The 23,268-nt window shown below is 39.5% G+C and overlaps 1 protein-coding gene across 41 annotated transcripts in view; it reads right to left on the reverse strand.

The window, feature by feature from the left end:
• Positions 1 to 23,268, reverse strand: part of ANK2 (ankyrin 2) — a 365,297-nt gene that overhangs the window by 205,747 nt on the left and 136,282 nt on the right. For all 41 annotated transcript variants that reach the window (XM_027543772.1, XM_027543778.1, XM_027543779.1 and 38 more), the window contains exon 2: positions 13,525 to 13,626. In XM_027543772.1, the coding sequence (XP_027399573.1) occupies positions 13,525 to 13,626 (102 nt within the window). The remainder of the gene's footprint in view (positions 1 to 13,524; positions 13,627 to 23,268) is intronic.

Consider the following 23,268-nt stretch of genomic DNA (forward strand, 5'->3'; position numbering starts at 1 on the left):
AAAACTATTTTTCCTTCTCCTTTTACATAAATCTCCAGATGCCATCAGCCTGTATCTTTCAGATTCCATCCTCATCTCTTGAAGATTTTAGCTTCTAGTTTATTGCCACTTTTTCCAACAAATATGAAGGTGGTTTTTCCAAAACCACAGTCAGGTTCCTGATTTCTCTATCAATAATGTTTCCTTCTCTCTACCTCATCTACTCTCTCCACAGTCATTCCTAGTAACATAATCTTCCTCCAGGATTTCAACTTCAAGTATTGAATCTGTTTGCTACCATTTACTCTCTTGCCAATATCCTGACCCAAATCCAGCAATCCTTCAGTCCCTGACACCTAGAGTTTGTTCACCTCTTCACTGTGTCCATTTCTTTCCTCACTCAGCCTAAATTCCATGCATAATCTTTATAATTTTATTCATTCCATTGCAGGTATCCTCAGTTGGCTTGGCCTTCTCTAGCTATACCACACATGCTTAGCTGAACCACATTCCTGGTGATGGACCTCTCCATCTGACACCACGTCTGAATGCGGCTGCAGAAGAACCCATGCATAACAAGCTTGCTCATCACGCTGCCTGGCAATCATACTCTGTTACTGTTTCTCCTATTCCCCTAGGTGATTATTTCACATCTTCTCTCTCCTCAATCTCCAATACTGCCTCTCTCCCATCTCTCCTCTCTGCTGATGACCTTCATTCAGATTTCACTAAAAAAAAATAGAAGCAATGGAAAACAACTTCCATTCCACATCCAGCTCCGAGCACCTCATCCAAAGTGCTTCTTGCTTTTTTATCCATAAACCCTTCCCTTTTCCTGAACTATCCCTGTTCTTAGCAAAGGCCAAATCCCCATGTGTATACCAGGCCCCATCCCCTTTTACCCACCTTAGGACAGCATCCAGCATTTCTCTCTTCTCTCTCATGCCTCATTGACTTCTCCCCCTTCTGCTTATTTTTTCCATTAATGAGACAAAAATGTTATAATTTATCTCATATTGTTTTTTAAAAAGCCTCTCTTGATTCTACTTCCTCTTCCAGCTGCCTCCTCCGTTTTCTCCTTCCCTTTATAGAGTCCATGCAGTAGTATCTGGTCTTCCCGTTTCGACTGAATCAACTCCAGTCAGATGTTTACCCCACCAGGCAACCAGGAAAGCTTTAATCAAGTCATTAGCTATCACCACTTTACTAAGGCTCTTGTTCCCTTCTTCAGCTTATTTGAACAGTGTTTTACAGAACATTTTTCTCCACCTGAAAATAAACCTTTCATTTGGTTTCCTGGACACCACAACTCCAGGTTTTCTCCCACTTTTCGGGGCACTTTCCCCCTTTCTCCTTCCCAGCTCCACCTCATCTTCCTGACCTCTAAGAGTTGGAATGTCCCAAGGCTCAGTCCTTGGACCTCTTCAGTTTTCTCACATAATTTTCACATATTGTTTTGGTGACATGGTCCGGTATCATGGCTTTATATAACATCTGTAACACTGAATGCTCCAAAATATGTATCTCTGGTAAAAAGCTCTCCTCCAAACCCAAGACTCATATGCCCAACTACATGCTCAACATTTTGGATATCAAATAGATGAATTGAACTTATATTCACAGCTGAACTTATGATTATTTCCTTAAACCTGCTAAAATCACATTCTTTCCCATTTCAGTTAATGAAGCTTTTAACTTCCACTATCCTTGTGACCCCAACCTTCATCCCCAACTCCTGTTGTTTCCACTCATTCTACTTCGCTGCTTGGCAACCATTCACTTTGCAGGCGGTGCAGTGGTAAAGAATTCACCTGCCAAGGCAGGAAACACGGGAGAGTCTTGGGTTTAATCCCTGGGTTGGGAAGATCCCCTGGAGAAGGAAATGGCAACCCCTCCAGTATTCTTGAGTGGAAAATTCCATAGACAGAGGAACCTGGTAGGCTACAGTCCACGGAGTCACAGAGACTCAGACACGACTTAGCAAATGAGCACATACACACACAACCATTCGGTTACCCTTCATCACTCTCTTCCAGTCTCAGATGATTATTTCACAACTTCTCTCTCCTCTCCAGTAACAAATCTTCAACCCTCATTAGTCTCCTTACAGCCCCAATCTTCATCCCCAACATCTCTCTTTGGCTCTCAGACTACATTAAATCCATCAACAACATTTATCAGCTCTATCTTAAAAATATATCCAGACTCCAACCACGTCTCATATCTCTCCTGCCTGATGCCTTAGAACAGAACACCTCATCTCTCACCTAAAGTATTAAAGAAGTGTAACTAAGATCATGGCATCTGGTCCCATCACTTCATGGGAAATAGATGGGGAAACAGTGGAAACAGTGTCAGATTTTATTTTCGGGGGCTCCAAAATCACTGCAGATGGTGATTGCAGCCATGAAATTAAAAGACGCTTACTCCTTGGAAGGAAAGTTATCACCAACCTAGATAGCATATTCAAAAGCAGAGACATTACTTTGCAAACAAAGGTTCATCTAGTCAAGGCCATGGTTTTTCCAGTGGTATTGTATGGATGTAAGAGTTCGACTGTGAAGAAAGCTGAGCACCAAAGAATTGATGCTTTTGAACTGTGGTGTTGGAGAATACTCTTGAGAGTCCCTTGGACTGCAAGGAGATCCAACCAGTCCATCCTAAAGGAGATCAGTCCTGAGTGTTCACTGGAAGGACTGATGCTAAAGCTGAAACTCCAATACTTTGGCCACCTCATGTGAAGAGTTGACTCATTGGAAAAGACCCTGATTCTGGGAGGGATTGGGGGCAGGAGGAGAAGGGGATGACAGAGGATGAGATGGCTGGATGGCATCACCAACTCTGTGCACATGAGTTTGAATAGACTCCGGGAGTTGGTGATGAACAGGGAGGCCTGGCGTGCTGCGATTCATGGGGTCGCCAAGAGTCGGACACGACTGAGCGACTGAACTGAACTGAACTGAACTGAATGTATGCTTCTGTGTAAAGAGTAACATTCCTTCTTCATAAAGTATTCCAAAGCATTTCCTCCATCTGCCCTTGCTCCCTTTCAGTTTAAGGGCTACTTTTCAACATAAAGTCAGTTTATGCCCTGTCTTTGCTATTCAGTTCAGTTCAGTTCAATCGCTCAGTCGTGTCCGACTCTTTGGGACCCCATGAATCGCAGCACGCCAGGCCTCCCTGTCCATCACCAACTCCCGGAGTTCACTCAGACCCACGTCCATCGAGTCAGTGATGTTTAAAAATCAACATCTTTTAAGTCATAGAAAGCAAGCACTGAAGAATATTCTTAGAATATAAATTGTTCTGTTCAGTCTAAATCACTTAGCAAAGTACTTAAGAAGACAGTCACAGGAATAATCTGCAGGAAGCTACCCTTGGGAGTTTTTAAATGAAAAGTGTGAAAGTGTTAGTTGCTCAGTCTTCTCTGACTCTATGCTACTCCATGGACTGTAGCCCACCAGACTCCTCTGTCCATGGGATTCTCCAGGCAGGAATACTGGAGCAGGTTGCCATTTCCTTCTCCTGGGGATCTTACTGACCCAGAGATCGAACTCGGGTCTCCTGCATTGCAGGCAGACTCTGTCATCTGAGCCACCAGGGAAAGCTGTTTTAAAGTGAAAGAAGGGTTACATTTCAAACGTTTCATAAATCTGTGTGGTTATACATATGAAGCTTTTTAGATCTATGGAGAAGTAGCTGAGGAAAAGTCTCTACTGGAATTTCTTTACATTGAATGACTTATCTCTGAAACTAAAAATTCTAAGTGCTCAAATTATTTGGGAGACATCATTCAAATCCAGTTTGAGTCAACACTAGTCAGTATAAAGCAAGAATTAGTATTAATGTATTGAAGAAAATCAGAGAATGATGCAGAATCCAATAACAAAAGAGTTATTATACAAAAGGTTAACAAATAATAACAAAAGTTATTATACAAAAAGTTATATAACAAAAGGTTAACCTGAACCAGAAAAATGCACCACCTTTTGCTTCCTCTAAATGAGGTGTCACAATTAACTCATAGATATACACCTAGATTATTTGTACAAATATTTGTACCTCATTTAACTTGTTAGAAAACTGTGTGTAGTTCATTTTGATATTCCATTAATTTTATGAATTCAGTTCTCAGCTATTCATTTTTCTTTTTATCTTTATAAAGTCCAAGGCTAAAAATTGTTTTTGGCATTTTAAAAAAGAAGTTCTGACCAGATGGAGCCAAATGACATTCATAAAAAAGATTTTTGTTCCAAAAAAGATTTTAGTTTAAAATAATTCACATAAACAGTAACTGTTACCAAATTGCTACTAAATGGGATCTTGCCTATTTGATGACACAGGCTATGATAATACCTTTTATGTTCTGCCTATGAGAACAAGCACTACTTTTACTAAAGCTCAGGTTGAGAATCAATCTAAAAATATTACATTGTAACAAGGATTATAATTTGCTAATATTTTTAAAATGCTTGCATTTGGCAAACATCATATTTAATTATCACAAAAGCCCTATGACTTCAGTGTTACTATGATCACTATGTTATGTTGAGAAAGCAGTTGAGTCCTGGAGAAGCTGATTGCCCAGGGTCAGGTAGCTGAGAGGTGGCTAAAATGAGAATTTGGATTTCAGCACCCACATTTTTAATGTGGCTTCCCAAAAGGCTGTGTGGTCTGAGTCCTAACTATGTGAGCTTATGATAAAGTCACTGTGGGTGCGCCGACATTGTCCTCTGCTTTTGAGAAATGAAACGTAGGCTGTAACTGATATTTAGCACTTTATCACTTCAGTGGTAAACATGTCAAGGTCAAAAATCAGAACGCTTTAAGAACTGTTAACCTTTAAGGTAATAATTAGAATTATGTCCAATAAATGATACGTGATATCCTTCATTCTGAAGTCATTGCTGTGGAACCAATAAATTTTGTACATGGTGAAAGTATCTGAACCTTCAGAGGCTTTCATTGATGTATGTGCTGTGCGTAGTTGCTCAGTCATGTTCGACTCTTTGTGACCCCATAGACTGTAGCCGCCAGACACCTCTGTCCATGGGGATTCTCCAGCCAAGAATACTGGACTGGATTGCCATGCCCGCCTCCAGGGAGTCTTCCCAACCCAGGGATCAAACGCAGGTCTCCTGCATTACAGGCGGATTCTTTACGGTCTGAGCCACAAAGTGGCTATAAAATCTTATGAAAAGGTCATAGAGGCTATTTTTAATATCTAGATGTTAACTTTGTTTGCAATATTATCTTATGAACAATTACTAAGTAAATATAAAATAAGTACACATGAGTTTCAAAAATAGGGAGCCAAAGCCAAGATTTACTCTCTTTTTCTGAATGTACAAGAGATAAAAAATAAATACATTACCAGCTTCATCTTTTAAGAAAAATGAAAGTTAACAAAATTGTGACTTCTTTGAAAAGAGAAAAATGAAAATTCAGTTCTTTTTTTTTTAAAGAAATCTATCTTATGCCAAATTTTGCATTTTCCTCATGTCCTTCAAATGAAAGTAGAAGCCAAATGGCATTTTTCAATTAAATTTCAAAATTTTCATGGTAGTTATGAGACCAATTTTATAAAGAAAAGGAATTTCATCCATATTTTAGTTTAAGGAATCTAGCATGCCAACACACATGGTATTTTTGGAAAGCTGGTGCAGCCCAGATTGCCTTTCATTGAGAAATACAACAGGGTACAGAAAGTCCTGGTTTCTATGTTACATGTCATAATGCTCCCCAGAAGCTCAGGCTTATGAGCAAGATATGCAATGTTAGCTTTGAGATTTTATATATTTAGAAATAGCAATACTTTGGCTAACAAGTTGCCTCTTTTGCTCTCCTGGATGTTTGGGAATTATTTCTGTTCTATATTTTATTTGAGTTTTAGTAGTAATCCTGGTGGTGGTGCTCTTTGACTTAAAAGTTCCTTTAACTGCATATTATGCTAATCTGTGGATGAATAAGGTCCCATTTATACCAGCAACATTAGATTAAAAAAGATTTGAGCTTTAAAATAAAGGGCAGCACCATGGCAAATTGGGAAGGGCAGATTCAAACATCTCAGGAAGATTAAAAGCTGAAAGAGAACAGACCTCTGTGACCCTGGGGACATCACTTAACCACTTATGGACTCTTCCTGTATTTGTAAACTCAGGGGAGTGTCTCCCTTACATTTGTCTCTGCCGACTGATGAAGTATCAGGCCACCAACACGCATTTTTCACTTCATTTGCCTAATCTCTACTTGATGTACATTCCTGAATGGTAATAAAAAAGAGCCAACACCAGACAACAATATTTAATTTCAGTTCAGTTCAGTCGCTCAATCGTGTCCGACTCTTTGCGACCCCATGAATTGCAGCCCACCAGGCCTCCCTGTCCATCACCAACTCCCAGAGTTCACTCAAACTCATGTCCATCGAGTCAGTGATGCCATCCAGCCATCTCATCCTCTGTCGTCCCCTTCTCCTCCTGCCCCCAATCCCTCCCAGCATCAGAGTCTTTTCCAATGACTCAACTCTTCACATGAGGTGGCCAAAGTACTGGAGTTTCAGCTTTAGCATCATTCCTTCCAAAGAAATCCCAGGGCTGATCTCCTTCAGAATGGACTGGTTGGATCTCCTTGCAGTCCAAGGGACTCTCAAGAGTCTTCTCCAACACCACAGTTCAAAAGCATCAATTCTTCGGTGCTCAGCTTTCTTCACAGTCCAACTCTCACATCCATACATGACCACAGGAAAAACCATAGCCTTGACTAGATGGACCTTTGTTGGCAAAGTAATGTCTCTGCTTTTGAATATGCTATCTAGGCTGGTCATAACTTTCCTTCTAAGGAGTAAGCATCTTTTAATTTCATGGCTGCAGTCACCATCTGCAGTGAATTTGGAGCCCAAAAAAATAAAGCCTGACACTGTTTCCCCATCTATTTCCCATGAAGTGATGGGACCAGATGCCATGATCTTCGTTTTCTGAATGTTGAGCTTTAAGCCAACTTTTCCACTCTCCTCTTTCATCTTCATCAAGAGGCTTTTTAGTTCCTCTTCACTTCTGCCATAAGGGTGGTGTCATCTGCATATCTGAGGTTACTGATATTTCTCCTGGCAATCCTGATTCCGACTTGTGCTTCTTCCAGCCCAGCATTTCTCATGATGTGCTCTGCATACAAGTTAAATAAGCAGGGTGACAATATACAGCCTTGACGTACTCCTTTTTCTCTTTGGAACCAGTCTGTTGTTCCATGTCCAGTTCTAACTGTTGCTTCCTGACCTGCACATAGATTTCTCAAGAGGCAGGTCAGGTGGTCTGGTATTCCCATCTCTTTCAGAATTTTCCACAGTTTGTGGTGATCCACATAGTCAAAGGCTTTGGTATAGTCAATAAAGCAGAAGTAGATGTTTTTCTGGAACTCTCTTGCTTTTTCAATGATCCAGTGGATGTTGGCAATTTGATCTCTGGTTCCTCTGCCTTTTCTAAAACCAGCTTGAACATCTGGAAGTTCACGGTTCACATACTGCTGAAGCCGGCTTGGAGAATTTTGGGCATTACTTTACTAGCATGTGAGATGAGGGCAATTGTGCGGTAGTTTGAGCATTCTTTGGCATTGCCTTTCTTTGGGATTGGAATGAAAACTGACCTTTTCCAGTCCTGTGGCCACTGCTGAGTTTTCCAAATTTGCTGGCATATTGAGTGCAGCACTTTCACAGCATCATCTTTCAGGATTTGGAATAGCTCAACTGGAATTCCATCACCTCCACTAGCTTTGTTCGTAGTGATGCTTTCTAAGGCCCACTTGACTTCACATTCCAGGATGTCTGGCTCTAGGTGAGTGATCACACCATCATGATTATCTGGGTCATGAAGATATTTTTTGTACAGTTCTTCTGTGTATTTTTGCTACCTCTTCTTAATATCTTCTGCTTCTGTTAGGTCCATACCTTTTCTGTCCTTTATCAAGCCCATCTTTGCATGAAATGTTCCCTTGGTATCTCTGATTTTCTTGAAGAGATCTCTAGTCTTTCCCATTCTGTTGTTTTCCTCTATTTCTTTGCATCGATTGCTGAGGAAGGCTTTCTTATCTCTCCTTGCTACTCTTTGGAACTCTGCATTACTTTATTACCTGGTAAATTCTGGTGACTGAGGAGAATCAACCTCATACTTTGCAAGGAGGTCAACTTCAATTTTACTGGTTCTCGGTGGATAATACACAGTCATTGCAGTTAGAATATGTACACCTTAGAAAGTCCTTTCATATTTCATATTTAATTCACATTGCTGCTCAGTGTGTAAAATTGAATGTATTATTATTTTCTTGTCCTAGAGATTAGAAAAATGTGACTTTCTAACTTGAAATGACTTGATGAAAGTAGAGACAGAACTTAAACTTGAGCGTCTGGGATCTAAATTCTGTGTGATTTCATGACATTGTTGCCTTCTCACAAAAACAAATGCTCTTCCCTTTTATAGTCATGTGTTAGTGCACACTGGGCCACAAGAAAAATATTAAGCTACTAAAAACTTTTCTAGGTAACTCAAGAAGTCAGGTTCACAACTCTATAAAGCAGATAAGAAGTGAGCATTTACTGCTGAGAGTTTTTCTTTTAAAAAACACAAAGACCTAAGATCTTTTATATGATTAAGATATTTCTTATATTTTAGGGTAAAGTGGACTTGGTTTGACTGAGGTTAATGTTGTTTTCCTTGGGTTCCTCTTCCGGCATCACTTATGATGATTTTATCTAAATGAACTAATACTTCAAACAGTTTCATGCCTTTTTACTAGCATATAGAATGTTAATGAATTGGTATTAAAATTGGGAGAACGTATTTCATGTACTTGAAAAAATTCTAAAATAGCATGTTAAAATATTCAAACAATTTATATTCATTCTCACAGGCAGTTTTGGAAGAAGTTCCTATGTCTATACAGGAATTTGGAGGAAGTTCATACATCTATACAGGAATTTCATATAGTCAAAGCTGTATTTTTTCAATAGTCATGTTTGGATATGAGAGCTGGGCCATAAAGAAGGCTGAGTGCCAGAGAATTGATGCTTTTGAATTGTGGTGCTGGAGAAGACTCTTGAGAATCTCTTAAGCTACAAGGAGATCAAACCAGTCAATCCTAAGGGAAATCAACCTTGAGTATTCATTGGAAGGACTGATGCTGAAGCTGAAGCTACAATACTTTGGTCACCTGATATGAAGAGCTGACTCATTGGAAAAGACCCTGATGCTGGGAAAGATTGAGGAAAAAGGAGAAGGGGGCAGCAGAAGATGAGATTGGTAAATAGCATCACCGACCCAATGCACAAGAAATTGAGCAAACTCCAGGAGACGGTAAGGGACAGCAGAGCCTTGCATGCTGTAGCCCATGGGGTCACAGAGTCGGACGTGACTTGGAGACTGAACAGCAACAACAATAGGAATTTGGATGTTCTTGCTCTTTTAATATATGAAAACCCCAAATTATTTGTGCAAAAAAATACTAGAAACATATTAAATGAATTCATAACGAAATATAAGATAGATAAGAAATGGAGTCATAAAATGTGAAGATCTTATATACTAGGATAAAGGCGTTTGGCTTGATTCCATATGTCAGTGCCAAGAACTATGTAAGGTCTGCTGTTTTATCTTACCTATAAGCTACACTGATAAACTGCTACTGCTTCCTGATGCTAGAAGAAGACACGAGTCTCCTAGATGAGAGACAATGGACTTCATGCATGCGCGCTAAGTCACATCACTCATGCCCAACTCTTTGCGACCCTATGGCCTGTAGCCTGCCAGGCTCCTCTATCCATAGGATTTCCCAGGCAAGAATCCTGGAGTAGGTTGCCATGTCCTACTGCAGGGGGTCTTCCCGACCCAGGAATTGAACCTGCATCTCCTGAGGCTCCTGCATTACAGGTGGATTCTTCACTGTTGAGACACGAGGGAAGCTCAATTGACTTCAGAGTTCATAGCAAAGAATCGGCTGCCTGTCAACATGTTGCCTACACCAGTTCCCTATGTCCCCTCCCAATCCCAAGGAAGGGACACAGAGGACCATGGGTACCTGTGCATACCGTGGGTTGAAACTGGAGCCTATTATACAGAGTGAAGTAAGCCAGAAGGAAAAACACCAATACAGTATACTAACGCATATATATGGAATTTAGAAAGATGATAACAATAACCCTGTGTACAAGACAGCAAAAGTGACGCTGATGTATGGAACAGTCTTATGGACTCTGTGGGAGAGGGAGAGGGTGGGAAGATTTGGGAGAATGGCATTGAAACATGTAAAATATCATGTATGAAACGAGATGCCAGTCCAGGTTCAATGCACGATACTGGATGCTTGGGGCTAGTGCACTGGGACGACCCAGAGGGATGGTATGGGGAGGGAGGAAGGAGGGTTCAGGATGGGGAGCACATGTATACCTGTGATGGATTCATTTTGATATTTGGCAAAACTAATACAATTATGTAAAGTTTAAAAATAAAATAAAATTTAAAAAAAAAAACAAAAACTCAACATTCAGAAAATGAAAAAAAAAAAAAAAAGAAGAACTAACCTTCAGGGATTCACAGCTTTTAAACTAAGAATGAAGAAGCCTGCGTTTTCTCTGAAGGAATGAGCTACCTAATCCCTCAAGGTTGCTCACTGCAAACACTACCCTGAGAAATTCCCCAGATAAATAGCATTCAGTGTCTTTCATTCTTGTCACACCCAAAGGAATACATAGGGATGCTCAGGGTTATAGCAGACTGATTCCTAAAAGCAAGCTGCACTCAATATTTTTGATGCCAAGAGATATACTTCCCTAAAGGACAAGAAATATTGCCGTTGGTGACAATACTTCCTATGGTGGAAAGTCTTGGGAGGAGCAAGGAAAACCCTGCACCCTTTGCAAAAGTCTGCAGGTAATTTTTATATAACAACCACACTGATCTAAGCATTGGAAGCCGTAAAAGTTTGAGGGTGGAGGAGTACCATAAAAATATTTTTATTTTAGAAAGATGACTCAAGACAGCATAGAGATTGACCAAAGTGACAAGATGAAGACAGAACCTAATTAAGCAGGATCTTACGGCAACTATGGTGAGTGACCATACTGTGGGTTAATGCAAATTTGCGGATGTGGAAAATGAACCAGGAAAGGAGTGCTGGACGGGAGTAAGGGAGAAGACAAGGGTGGAAACCTGTGGGAACTAAGTATCAGTAAGGAAAGTGACTATGTTTTTCAATGAAAAGTGAAAAAGCCTTTCACTGTGTGGATCACAACAAACTGTGGAATATTTTTAAAGAAATGGGAATATCAGACCACCTGACCTGCCTCCTGAGAAACATGTATGCAGGATAAGAAGCAACAGTTAGAACCAAACATGGAACAACAGACTGGTTCAAAACTGGGAAAGGAGTATGTCAAGGCTGTATATTATCACCCTGCTTATTTAACTTCTTATATGCAGAGTACATCATGCAAAATGCTGGGCTGGAGGAAGCACAAGCTGGAATCAAGATTTCCGGGAGAAATATCAACAACCTCAGATATGCAGATGATACCACTTTAATGACAGAAAGTGAAGAGGAACTAAAGAACCTCTTGATGAAGGTGAAAGAGGAGAGTGAAAAAGCTGGCTTAAAACTCAACATTCAAAAAACGAAGATCATGGCATCCAGTCCAATCACTTCATAGCAAATAGATGAGGAAAATGTGGAAACAGTGTCAGATTTATTTTTTGGGGCTCCAAAATCAGTGTGGACGGTGACTGCAGCACGAAATTAAAAGATGCTCCTTGGAAGAATAGCTATGACAAACTTAGTGTACTAAAAAGCAGAGATATCACTTTGCCGACAAAGGTCCATATAGTCAAAGCTATGGTTTTTCCAGTAGTCATGTACGCTTGTGAGAGTTGGACCATAAAGAAGGCTGAATACCAAAGAATTGATACTTTTGAAATGTAGTGCTAGAAAAAACTCTTGAGAGTCTCTTGGACAACAAGGAGATCAAACCAGTCAATCCTAAAGGAAATCAACCCTGAATATTCATTGAAAGGACTAATGCTGAAGCTGAAGCTCCAATACTTTGGCCACCTGATGGGAAGAGTGACTCACTTGAAAAGACCCTGATGCTGGGAAAGACTGAAGGCAGAAGGAGAAGAGGGTAACAGAGGATGAGATGGCATCAGCAACTCAATGGACGAGTTTGAGCAAACTTAGGGAGATAGTGATGGACAGAGAAGCCTAGCATTCTGCAATTCACGGGGTCACAAAGAGTTGGACATGACTTAGCAACTGAACAACAAAAAGAAAATCAGCAGGTAGGAATTTGGGAGGAGAGCAAGTTTGACTATGAAAAGACACCAGATTCAGTTTTTGAGAAGTTGTATTTGAAAGATTTACTAATTTCAGGGGAGTATAAATTGAACGTAACTGGGTATAATACACATCAGGTATATATATCAGGATATATATGACATTCTACAGATGATTTCGAACTAGACAATGAAATTTATCTCCTGCTAGCTTATAATTTGGAGAAGGCAATGGCAACCCACTCCAGTATTCTTGTCTGGAAAATCCCATGGATGGAGGAGCCTGGTGGGCTGCAGTCCATGGGGTCGCTAAGAGTCGTACATGACTGAGCGACTTCACTTTCAATTTTCACTTTCATGCATTGGAGAAGGAAATGGCAACCCACTCCAGTGTTCTTGCCTGGAGAATCTCAGGGATGGTGGAGCCTGGTGGGCTGCCGTGTATGGGGTCGCACAGAGTCGGACACGACTGAAGCGACTTAGCAGCAGCAGCAGCAGCTTATAATTAGCCAGGATTATTCATTTCCCAGTTAGCTCTTTCATGCACACACACACACACACACATCACAACATTTAGCACATTATAGTGAATACTGGAGTTCACAAGACACTTTTATTCATGGTATTAAAATCTTATAGAAAACACAAAAATCTCAACATCCCTGGGATCAAATAATATCCAAAATGTATAATAACATCTAAAGTCCTTAGCAAATGGGTGTGATGAATAAATAATCCAAACACCTCATTTAAGCCAACAGTTTCAAATTCTTCTCACTCAAATCCATACTTTAAAAGTAATGGCAGGGTAGGGACGGGTAAATGGGTACATAATTTTGACTTTATCCTTTTATTTCTCTATCCCAAGTTGTAATAATCAGTTACCACCTGAATAAAAGGCCTACAGCAGACAAGAATAGAAGCCAGCATCTGGATAATTAGTTGATAATAAATGAGCAGTATTTCAGCTAAGGGCAGCCCAGATCATTTCATAGGCAAAACTGATGTTCAATCATTTTTGATCTATCTATTTTGCTGGTATTATTAGCTCTAGATACAAATGTCTGAGGCTTCAAAAGTTGGTAAGGAGGCAAAAATAAACTTTCATAATTCTGGACTGGTGCTATTTTAGTAAATTTAATAAAAGACAAAAAACCCTGCTGGGCTCTTTGAGTGTACCTATAGGTAACAGGTATGCCTTCAGCGTATAATACAGAGGCTGCTGCAGGGCGCTTACCTGGTTGCAGGTATTGATGTCTATGCCCCCCTTCAGATATTCCACAACTTTGTCTAAGTTGCCTGCTCTGGCGGCACGGAGGAAGCTTGCATTGCTGTCAGACTGTGAGAAACAGAAAAGAGCTTCAGTGAATTACTGATCAAGTGAGAACATATCAAAAACAAAGAAACAAGAATGTTTGCACCGCAGATCAGAAAAGCTTTGGCTGCAAAATAATTCAAACCTGAATTTAAAACACTTAATAATAATTAACAGGACAAGTGAGCAACCTCACAACATTTCTAGAGAGCTAAGGACATTAAGGTCAATGGGAATACATTCTGCTCTATTAAAGAGTGTAAAAGAATCATTAAAATAATTTTACTGCTTTATTCCAAATAAAGACATGTAAAGATGAATTTATACTACCCCCAAATCCACTGTTACCCATTCATTTTTGCTTCAGGAAGCTAGGGACTTTATACTGAGCCTAGTATGAAGCCAAAAAGGAATCAAAAACTGAAAAGAAATGAAAGGTACTGGGTTTCCTCTTTCTTCCTTGACTGGTTTTCAGATGCATCTGAGGGAAAATACTGACTATGGGTCGCCTGACAGTCATCTGTCCTTATGATACGGGAAAAACAGAAAGTTGCAAGGATGCTTTGAGGAAAGCAGATAGTGCTAGCTGGCAGGTGCAGACTGGGCCAATGCAAATTTTGTGATCATAGTGATTTTGGAAAAACAAGATTAAATTTAAACCAGCTGACATAATACCAGATTCAAATCTCTTGGTAAAGATGATCAGTCCGAGTGGAAACTGCCTTCTAAGTCCTCATCCTGAGTCCATTCCTCTCAAAACCTGATCCTGGTAAAATCAGCTGAAAACCCCCACCCCCACCAAGAAATATGTCCAAAGGAGGCTATTTCAGAGACGTAGCCATAGGCACCTTGCCTCTCTGACTTGCTGACAAAGTCCGATTTTCAAACCTTAACACAAGGATGATGATAACTTCATTAGGTTCCAAGATACTGGCATCACTTTATAGATCTTGTGGTATAACATCTGACTAAAGAGGAAATGGGCTTCCCAAGTGGCACTAGTGGTAAAGAACCCACCTGCCAATGCAGGAGACATAAGAGATGTGGGTTCAATCCCTGGATCAGGAAGACCCCCTGGAGGAGGGCATGGCATCCCAGCCCAGTATTCTTGTTTGGAGAATCCCCATGGACAGAGGAGGCTGGCAGGTTATGCTCCATAGGATTGCAAAGAGTCAGATGCGACTGAAGCAACTTAGCACGCACACACGTGCAAAGAGAAGACAGCAACCTACCTACAATAGGAGAGCCCTATGAAAAGGGGCCTACTAGAAAGGGAGATGCAGGTGGGATGGCTCTTAATCCACCATTCTCCCCAGTAGGCTATACTGCCTGCCTCCTTCTCTCTCGAAAGGACTCTGCAAGGGCCCCTGGCATATTCTTGGACCTATTTATTATGACTGGTGATGAAGTACAGATACAGAAATGGAAGTGTTTCCTCTGGGAGTCTCAAATATGGAATTACTTGCAGACTGTTAGGATGATTTCCACAGGGGAAGACTGAACACCCTAAGACAAAATCACCTCACATTTAAGCCAAATACCACAATGCCATATATATTTACAAATTCGATAGATAATTTATGAGGAGTCGAAAGGTGTGACTGGAATCTGCACATCGGGACTGCACGCGCGGAGCCTTCAGAAACATATCCCGGTGTGACTAACATAGTGCTGCCTTCCCCCGCCCTGCTCTGCTGTGATGCCTCACACTTCATCCTTCCTGAAAGCTCTGCTCATGGCAGTGTGCCCCCAGCATATCTGCAATGCTGCAGGGACTGAATGGGAACTCACTTTGAAATGCCTATTCTGTGGAAGTATTTGTGATTTGCAGCAAATTCTAAATTCCAGGAAGAGTTTCCTCCTTCAAGTTTCTTGCCCCAGCACTTAAAAGTGAAACATGATAATTCTTTGCATTATGCTCCATCAATATCCCACAAGAAACATTAGTTATTACAAAACAACCATTAAATAACATTAGGTCACAGAAAGTATGACAACATTATTTCCCATATCTAGGTTTTTAAAAATGAATCCACATGCTATATATTACATGGTCTTCCCAGGTAGTACTAGTGGTAAAGAATTCGCCTCGAGATTCGGGTTCGATCCCTGGGTTGGGAAGATCCCCTGGAGGAGGGCATGGCAACCCACTCCAGTATTCTCGCCTGGAGAATCCCCATGGACAGAGGAGCCTGGCGGGCTACAAGAGTCCAACATGACTGAAGTGACTTAGTATGCACAAATATTACATACTATATTAAAGATGATGCCTAGAAAGTACTTCCATCCAGTACACAAGGCTTCATAATTATAAGTAATACTTATGAATGTCAAGCACTTTCCAGGTGGCACTGGTGGTAAAGAATCAACTTGCCAACACAGGAGACGCAGGACACAGGTTCAATCCTTGGGTCTGGAAGATCCCCTGGAGTAAGAAGTGGCATCCCCCTCCAGTGTTCTTGCCTGGAAAATTCCATGGACAGAGGAGTCTGGCGGGCTACAGTCCATGGGGCCACAGAGTCAGACGCGACTGAGCACATGAATGTTTATAGTGCGTCAGGCACAGAGCTAAGAAGTCATATGCATTGTATTGTGATTACAATAATACTAGGAGAAAGCAACTATTATTATGCTCATTTAATAGGTGAGGAAAGAGGTTTAGAAAATTTTCAAGGTCACAGAATTTTTCAGTGGAAGATCCAAGGTTTAACTCCTGTTTCTCAGTGTCAAAGCAAGTCTTCTCCGCTGTAATGCCTCATCTGTGCAAGGTATCAAAGCAGAGGTTACTGTAGCTACCTAACCTCAGCTATAGGTTTAGTTTGTTTGTGATAACCTCAGTATGCCCTTGGTCTACCTATTTGCTCTGTAAATCCTGGCACTTGCTTGATAGAGTGCCTTAGCTAGAGAGAGAATTCTTGGCTGACAGCTCTAGCCTCAAATTTATCAGCCATCTATGCACCGAGAAAAATGAAGAGTTGGCTTGAGACAAACTACTTAGAAACACATTAACTTCGGAATAAGGAAAGAGACAGTAAAGTACACACTACATTAAAAAGCCAGTTGATTGTCTCTGTCTACATGCCTAACATGATCAAACTCACAAACTAAGATCAGGGTTCGCTATCATTCCTGCAAAAAAAAAAGAATGCCATGAACAGAAGTAGAGCCAGAGGGTGCAGCTGACCCTGCAGGAATGAAGAAACACCCAGAGACACCCTGCAGAAGCTTGAGGGGGGTGCTATTGTTGGTCTGAAGGGACTTCAGGTGTCATGGAGGGGTACCTATTAGACCCTCTCAGAACCTTCTGTAGGGGCTGGGCATGACATTGAGGATTGCTTTTGCTGTTACACAATAACAAGTTTTAATAACTAATTTTCTCTTTTCTGAATCAAACTCCTAAAAAGTAAAGACAAGTAAAAGACTTAAGTCCAGTCCTTGGAATTCTAGCCAAAAAAAAAAAAAGTTTCCAGGTTTTTAGACAGGCTAGAGCCAATAGAAAGGAAACACGTGAGCTATCCTGGCAAGGATCTCTTCAGCAGTTGAGTCACAGTAAATTTTGCTATAAGCTGTATTCTTCTAGAACCCCATTAAGGGATTTAGTTTTTCCAAAGTAAGAAAACGCATTGGAAATGCATTTTGCAAATGCAACTAAGTGTGTTATTATAAAATGCTTTCAGATCATGAGTTTCAAGAACAAACTTAAAATGAAACTTCAAAATGTATATGTAGATACTGACATTATTGAAGGTTAAAAGTATAGATTGGTACAGAAGTATATATTTTCTACTTCCAGATAAACACTTGCAAACCCTGTACTACAAAGAGGTCAATCTGTGATTAAAGCTCTTGACATAAGAGCTTAGGATAAACAGCTTTTAGTCTGGTTACCTTCAATCAACACAGAGATGAAAGAGGATTCCGGGACTCCTGGTGAGAGATGCAGCAATGTTTACCATGCTATATTTCCCTCTGAGTATGACAAAAGTAAGAATTTAAAAATTAAAATTAGGCATTAGTGGTGGGAGAGGCATGCTTTCAAAACAGACTGTTGTCTCTTGGCTTGACCCGGGAGATTTCACGCACAAAAAGCACTAGAAAGAGAGAAGAAGGAAACAACAATCCTTTGAGAGCAAAGTCTGACATACAGACTTTTTATGCTTTGTTGCTGTCTGTCCCTAGAACTCTCAATCCTAAAACCAATTGTACTTATGCCTATATAAAGTCTGACTCTGAACAAGGCATTCAAACGCTGAGCTCCATTTATTTTAATCTGCAACAGATGGATGTCATTAAAACTTGTCCCTTTTACAACCCGAGTGTGGCATCTCAAGCCGAGAAAGAAAAATTTCCTCTTCAATTATTCTCGACACAGTTCTGTACGTTTTTTGATCCAAATGTTAGAAAAACAATACTTTCTCAGCATCCAGCAGAGCGGACATGAAAGGCAAGGAGGAATGTGCGTTCACAGAGCCACATTACGGCCTGAAGGAGCACTTCCCCGAAAGATCCAGGGGCTTACTCACAGGGGTCCTTGAGTTTGCTCCAAGATTTTGCAAAACGTCTATGCTTACAGTTCAATAACAGCCTAACAAGGAGAATATAAGCATGTTCCAGGTCATCTAGATGGCTACCCTTTTACTGAGTACAGCCATCTATCTTTAGAATGTGACTTTGTGTTTATAATTCAATGCATAACAGGTGAAGGAGAGATGGTATACAAACAGATGCACAATACGAAAAATATTTTGCCTTAGAACAGAGACTCGTCAGAGAATCTGGCCATCACACATGGCAGGATGCACTACAGAACCTGAGCACAGCACTCAGTAGCACATCAGCATTGGTTTAGTCACTAAGTTGTGTCCGACTCTTGTGACCCCAGGTACTGTAGCCCTTTAGGCTCCTCTGTCCATAGGATTTTCCAGGAAGAATACTGGAGTGGGTTGCCATTTCCTTCTCCAGGGGATCTTCCTGACCCAGGGATTGAACCTGGGTCTCCTGCATTACAGGAAGATTCTTTATTAACTGAGCTACAGACCCTGCATATTAATAGGGACTTCCTTGGCAGTTCAGTGGCTAAGACTCCAAACTTCCTCTGTGGAGGGAGCAGGTTGATCCTTGCTCAGGAAACAAAGATCCCACATGTTGCACAGAATGGCCAAAAAAAAAAAAAACTAATAAAAAATAAAGTTACAAATAATAGGCTCAGATGCTATCTCTGTGTGGTCCAACTTGGCTTGACTATTGGCAGTAAGTATAACAGAAAATCCAGAGTAAAACGTTTTTCGGTTCCTAATTGCAGTGTTATTGGCTTAGGTACATATTTTTAGCACAATACTAATTCCATCACTAAGTAAATGAAGAGAGTTTTAAATGATTATCAAATAGCATGCCTTTAATATTGGCTTCCCAAGTGGCTCAGATGGTAGTGTCTGCCTGCAATGTGGGAGACCTAGGTTGCATCCCGGGGTTGGGAAGATACTCTGGAGAAGGAAATGGCAACCCACTCCAGTACTTTTGCCTGGAAATTCCGAAGAGTTGGATATGACTGAGCGACTTCACTTTCACTTTCAATATTGGCATTGGCAAAGTTCTCTGATAGCTTTATGTTTTTATTCTATAGTAGGAAACAAAAGTTTAAATGTATTAATAATTTTTGTATAACATGCTTCTAAAAATGTATGCTCTGTATTATTTTTATTTAGGGAAAATTCAGAAATACATTATAGAAATACAAGGTTAAATTTTTTTACTATTAAACCAACATCTGTGACTTAGTTTTACACAGTCCTGTCCATTCTATTACATTGGTGCTATTTTTTTTTTTTTGAATAATACTAGTTTTGTACTTCTGTTCATGCTTAGCTTGTAAAACTTTCATTTTAGTAATGGTCTAAGAGTTTAAGGAGTTTTATGTAGTTTGATTTTTACATTTAAATTACCACTATAAGGAATTCTGTGGCAGTCCAGTGGTTAGGACTCAAGCTCTCACAGGCCAAGGGCCCATGTTTAATCCCTGCTCAGAGTGCTAAAATCCTGCAAGCCACATGGTGAGGCCCCCCAAAAATGTTTTTCATAAAAAATTAATTATTAGTCTAATAAAAATAACTCTAGAGGTTACAAACTATTTTCATACTTCAAAGAGAGGAATATATTATTAATATTTGAGACGCTCACATCCTCTAGCATGAATTAGCCACCAGCCTCAACTAACCTAGCAAGTGACACTTGGTACCTCCCCTCACTCTGTGGCTTATCCTGTACCCTCCACAAATATTTTCCAACTGATTAACCATAAGAAAGCACATGTTCCTTGTGAAACTTAGGGAATTTGCTTATTTTCTTAGGATACAGTTATTCCTTGTAAAATAAATGGGGTCATTTACCTGCCTACCCTGAGATCTACATTTTTACAGTAATACAAAGTAAACAAAATATATTAAAATCACTTGAGGGGAAAAATCTTAATATGAATATAATAAAATAAGGGACATTTCTACAATTCCTTAGGTCTTTTCTTAGGAATGTTGGATAAGTTAAAACTATGTCCAGCAAATCACAAGTTGTATGATCTTGAGTCTTTGTGGGTCTCAATTTCCTTATCAAAAAAATAAATGTGCTTTACAGAATTGCTGTAAGAATGAAATATGATTTAAGATACTTAGCCCAATGACAGGCACAGTAGACACTGACGGAGCTTTTTTAAATTGCAGTTTATCTTGTAAATTATAAAGGCAAAACAACAATGGCAAATCAAAGGATAGATGCATACATATTATCTTCTTTAAATAAGAAAGTGCTGCCGGAAGACCAGAGTATTTGAAAATATCCTGCTAATTGTTAAAGTATCCTAACCGTATGAACACTTGACACTGCAAAACCCCACTTAGTTTCAATTCAGCTGACTGTTAATAACAAAAATTGCGATAAAACATAAGTTTGTAAACTGCAGCTTGATTAACACTGCATGTTGATTACGCTACATTTTTAGTGTCATTTTAACAGGTCTTTACACTGCAACTAAATGGAAAATGCTGAAGGAGCTCTGATCTTCAGAAAGAATTAACATAACCTCTCGAAAGGTCGTTTTTACTTCAGTGACATATGTTTTAAGAATTTTAGTTCAAATATAGGTGTTTCTATTTTCACTTTTAAAATATTACTTAAGATAATTAATGATTAACACATAAAATTGAGAATTGTATCAAAACAATATCTAACTTTAATTAAACAAATAAATTGCACCTGAATATTTCAAGCAAATACCTATTTGATATGCAAGATCATTTGAAATTACTTTTACATAAAGACAAAGATTTTTTTCTTAACTTCATATGACATTTTGACATTGATTTGCACTAGCACACTAGATAAATTTTTTTATCAATGTTTTCCCTGAGATTATTATCCATGAGAAGAACTGCCTATAGGATACCATCTTCAAAAAGATGGTGACACTGAAAATTAGTTGTTCCTAACTTACACAATGGTGACAAAATCACTGAAGAGTAAACAGATGAAAAAATTAGTATTCAAAAGCAATATCTTTTTTTTTTTTTTACTGTGGAGGCAGTTTTTCTAATGCAGATTATTCATATTATGCAGGGCTTCCCAGGTGGCACTAGAGGTAAAGAATCCAGCAGCAAATGAAGGAGACCAAGAGACCAAGAGATGGATCCCTGAGTCGGGAAAATCCTCTGGAGTAGGAAGTGGCAACCTGCTTCAGAATTCTTGCCTGGAAAAATTCCATGGACAAAGGAGCCTGGAGGGCTACCGTCCATAGGGTGGCAGAGTCAGACACAACTGGATGACTTGCTCTTTTACTTTCAAGGTGCCACACAGGTAAGAGAGAAACAATGCAGATTACTAAGTACACACGGCTATGTACTTGAACTCAAAATATGACGCTAAGTCAACGTCTGGAGCATCTTTTTATTATACCATTCTAATAGCACTCCTCTGGTCTTCAAAAATATTTAACAAGAATCCAGGAAGACCAGATATGGCTCAGAGATCTTGACTGTTAAGTCTTCTATGATAAATAGAAGTAAGTTGTTAGAGATAATGTTATACCTTAAAAAAATTTCTGCATCACGTTTTTGAACACTGAGTCAAAATATTAATAATGTAATAATATCTGTCCTCAATAAATTAAAAATATGGCAAGAACACAAAACTAATAGGAACAAAAACCTTAAATCAAAAATATCATTCTAGTGTACATTTGATTGATAACTATTTTATACTTCAGACTCCCTGTGATTTATATATAGATATATCCATTTAAAAATAATTATTAAACAGAAGAAATATGAATTCCTCAGTATATCATCAGACAGTAGAAGTCTGACTTGAAAAGTAACTCTGTTTTGCTGACATGAGTTTGGTTTAATAAAAATTACAAATGAGACATACTGAAACCTTCACTAAAACAGGAACTTTTACAAAGAAAAGGTAGAAACTTTCTTAAGTGGTTATAAGTTTCAGTTTTCTACTGAACATTATCATAAATTGAAAGTTAAAACAACTTCTCTTAAGTCAGGAAAATCAACAGGTTTTGATTATTTGTATTCTAGTTATGTGTTCTGCCTATGACTCCAAAACGCCTACAGAACTCAGAAATTCTGTCACAAAGTACAACATGTCAATTTTTTTTTTCTGAATTTAAATGGGAAGATGGTAATGCCTCCACCACAATACTTACAAATCTAAGGAAATCAGAAAAAGGGAAAAATTTTGCCATAGCTATAAGTCAGACATTAGATTAAACAGTTTCAGGTTCATCTTAAAATTTTAAATTTTAGAACACTGCAACTGAATGCTTCAGATTGTTTCAAGGGATAAGACACTCTGCAAAAGTGAAAGTATGAAAGTGATTGTCACTCAGTCATGTATGACTCTATGCAGACCCCATGAACTGCAGCCCACCAGGCTCCTCTGTCCATGGGGATTCTCCAGGCCAGAATACTGGAGTAGGTAGCCATTCCCTTCTCCAGGGGATCTTCCCAACCCAGGGAAGGAACCCAGGTCTCCTGCACTGCAGGTGGATTCTTTACTGTCTGAGCCACCAGGGAAGCTCTTTGGGAGGTTTCAATTAGACAGATTAAAGGTAGTACTACAGTCAGTGAGCTAAGCACCTTAATAATTGCTTTAAACTGTTTATCTAGAGTTAATATTCCTCCCTAAAGAGCATATCATACTTGGGAAAAAATGGCATATGATCAGGCATGTGACCCCCACTTTCAAGCATTGCAGCTTCCTCTTGGTGTAGAGGTACCCCGTCACATTATGGCTTCATGCCATACACCACCCCTCACACTACTACCTGAACGGATGGATTTGAAAAGTTCTGCTTTATTTATTTATGTTCAGAATGCTAACAATGCAAAGGCCAGAAAAAATATTCTACAAATCTTATATTACTGAATATTAGTTTCTCCATAATATTCGCTAATTTTTTCAATAGCCAAGGTATAATGGAAATCTGCATTTCACATGCCAACACCAAAATTAATGAAAACTCAGATTCCATATACATGCATTAATATTTGATATTTGGCTTTATCTTTCTGATTTCTGGAAAAACAGTACTGGTGAACCTATATACTGAGAAGAAATAGAGACAAACATAGAAAACAGTCTGGTGGAAACACTGGAGGAAGGAGA

This window comes from Bos indicus x Bos taurus, chromosome 6 (genome assembly GCF_003369695.1).
Source record: "Bos indicus x Bos taurus breed Angus x Brahman F1 hybrid chromosome 6, Bos_hybrid_MaternalHap_v2.0, whole genome shotgun sequence".
Taxonomy (NCBI): Eukaryota; Metazoa; Chordata; class Mammalia; order Artiodactyla; family Bovidae; genus Bos; species Bos indicus x Bos taurus.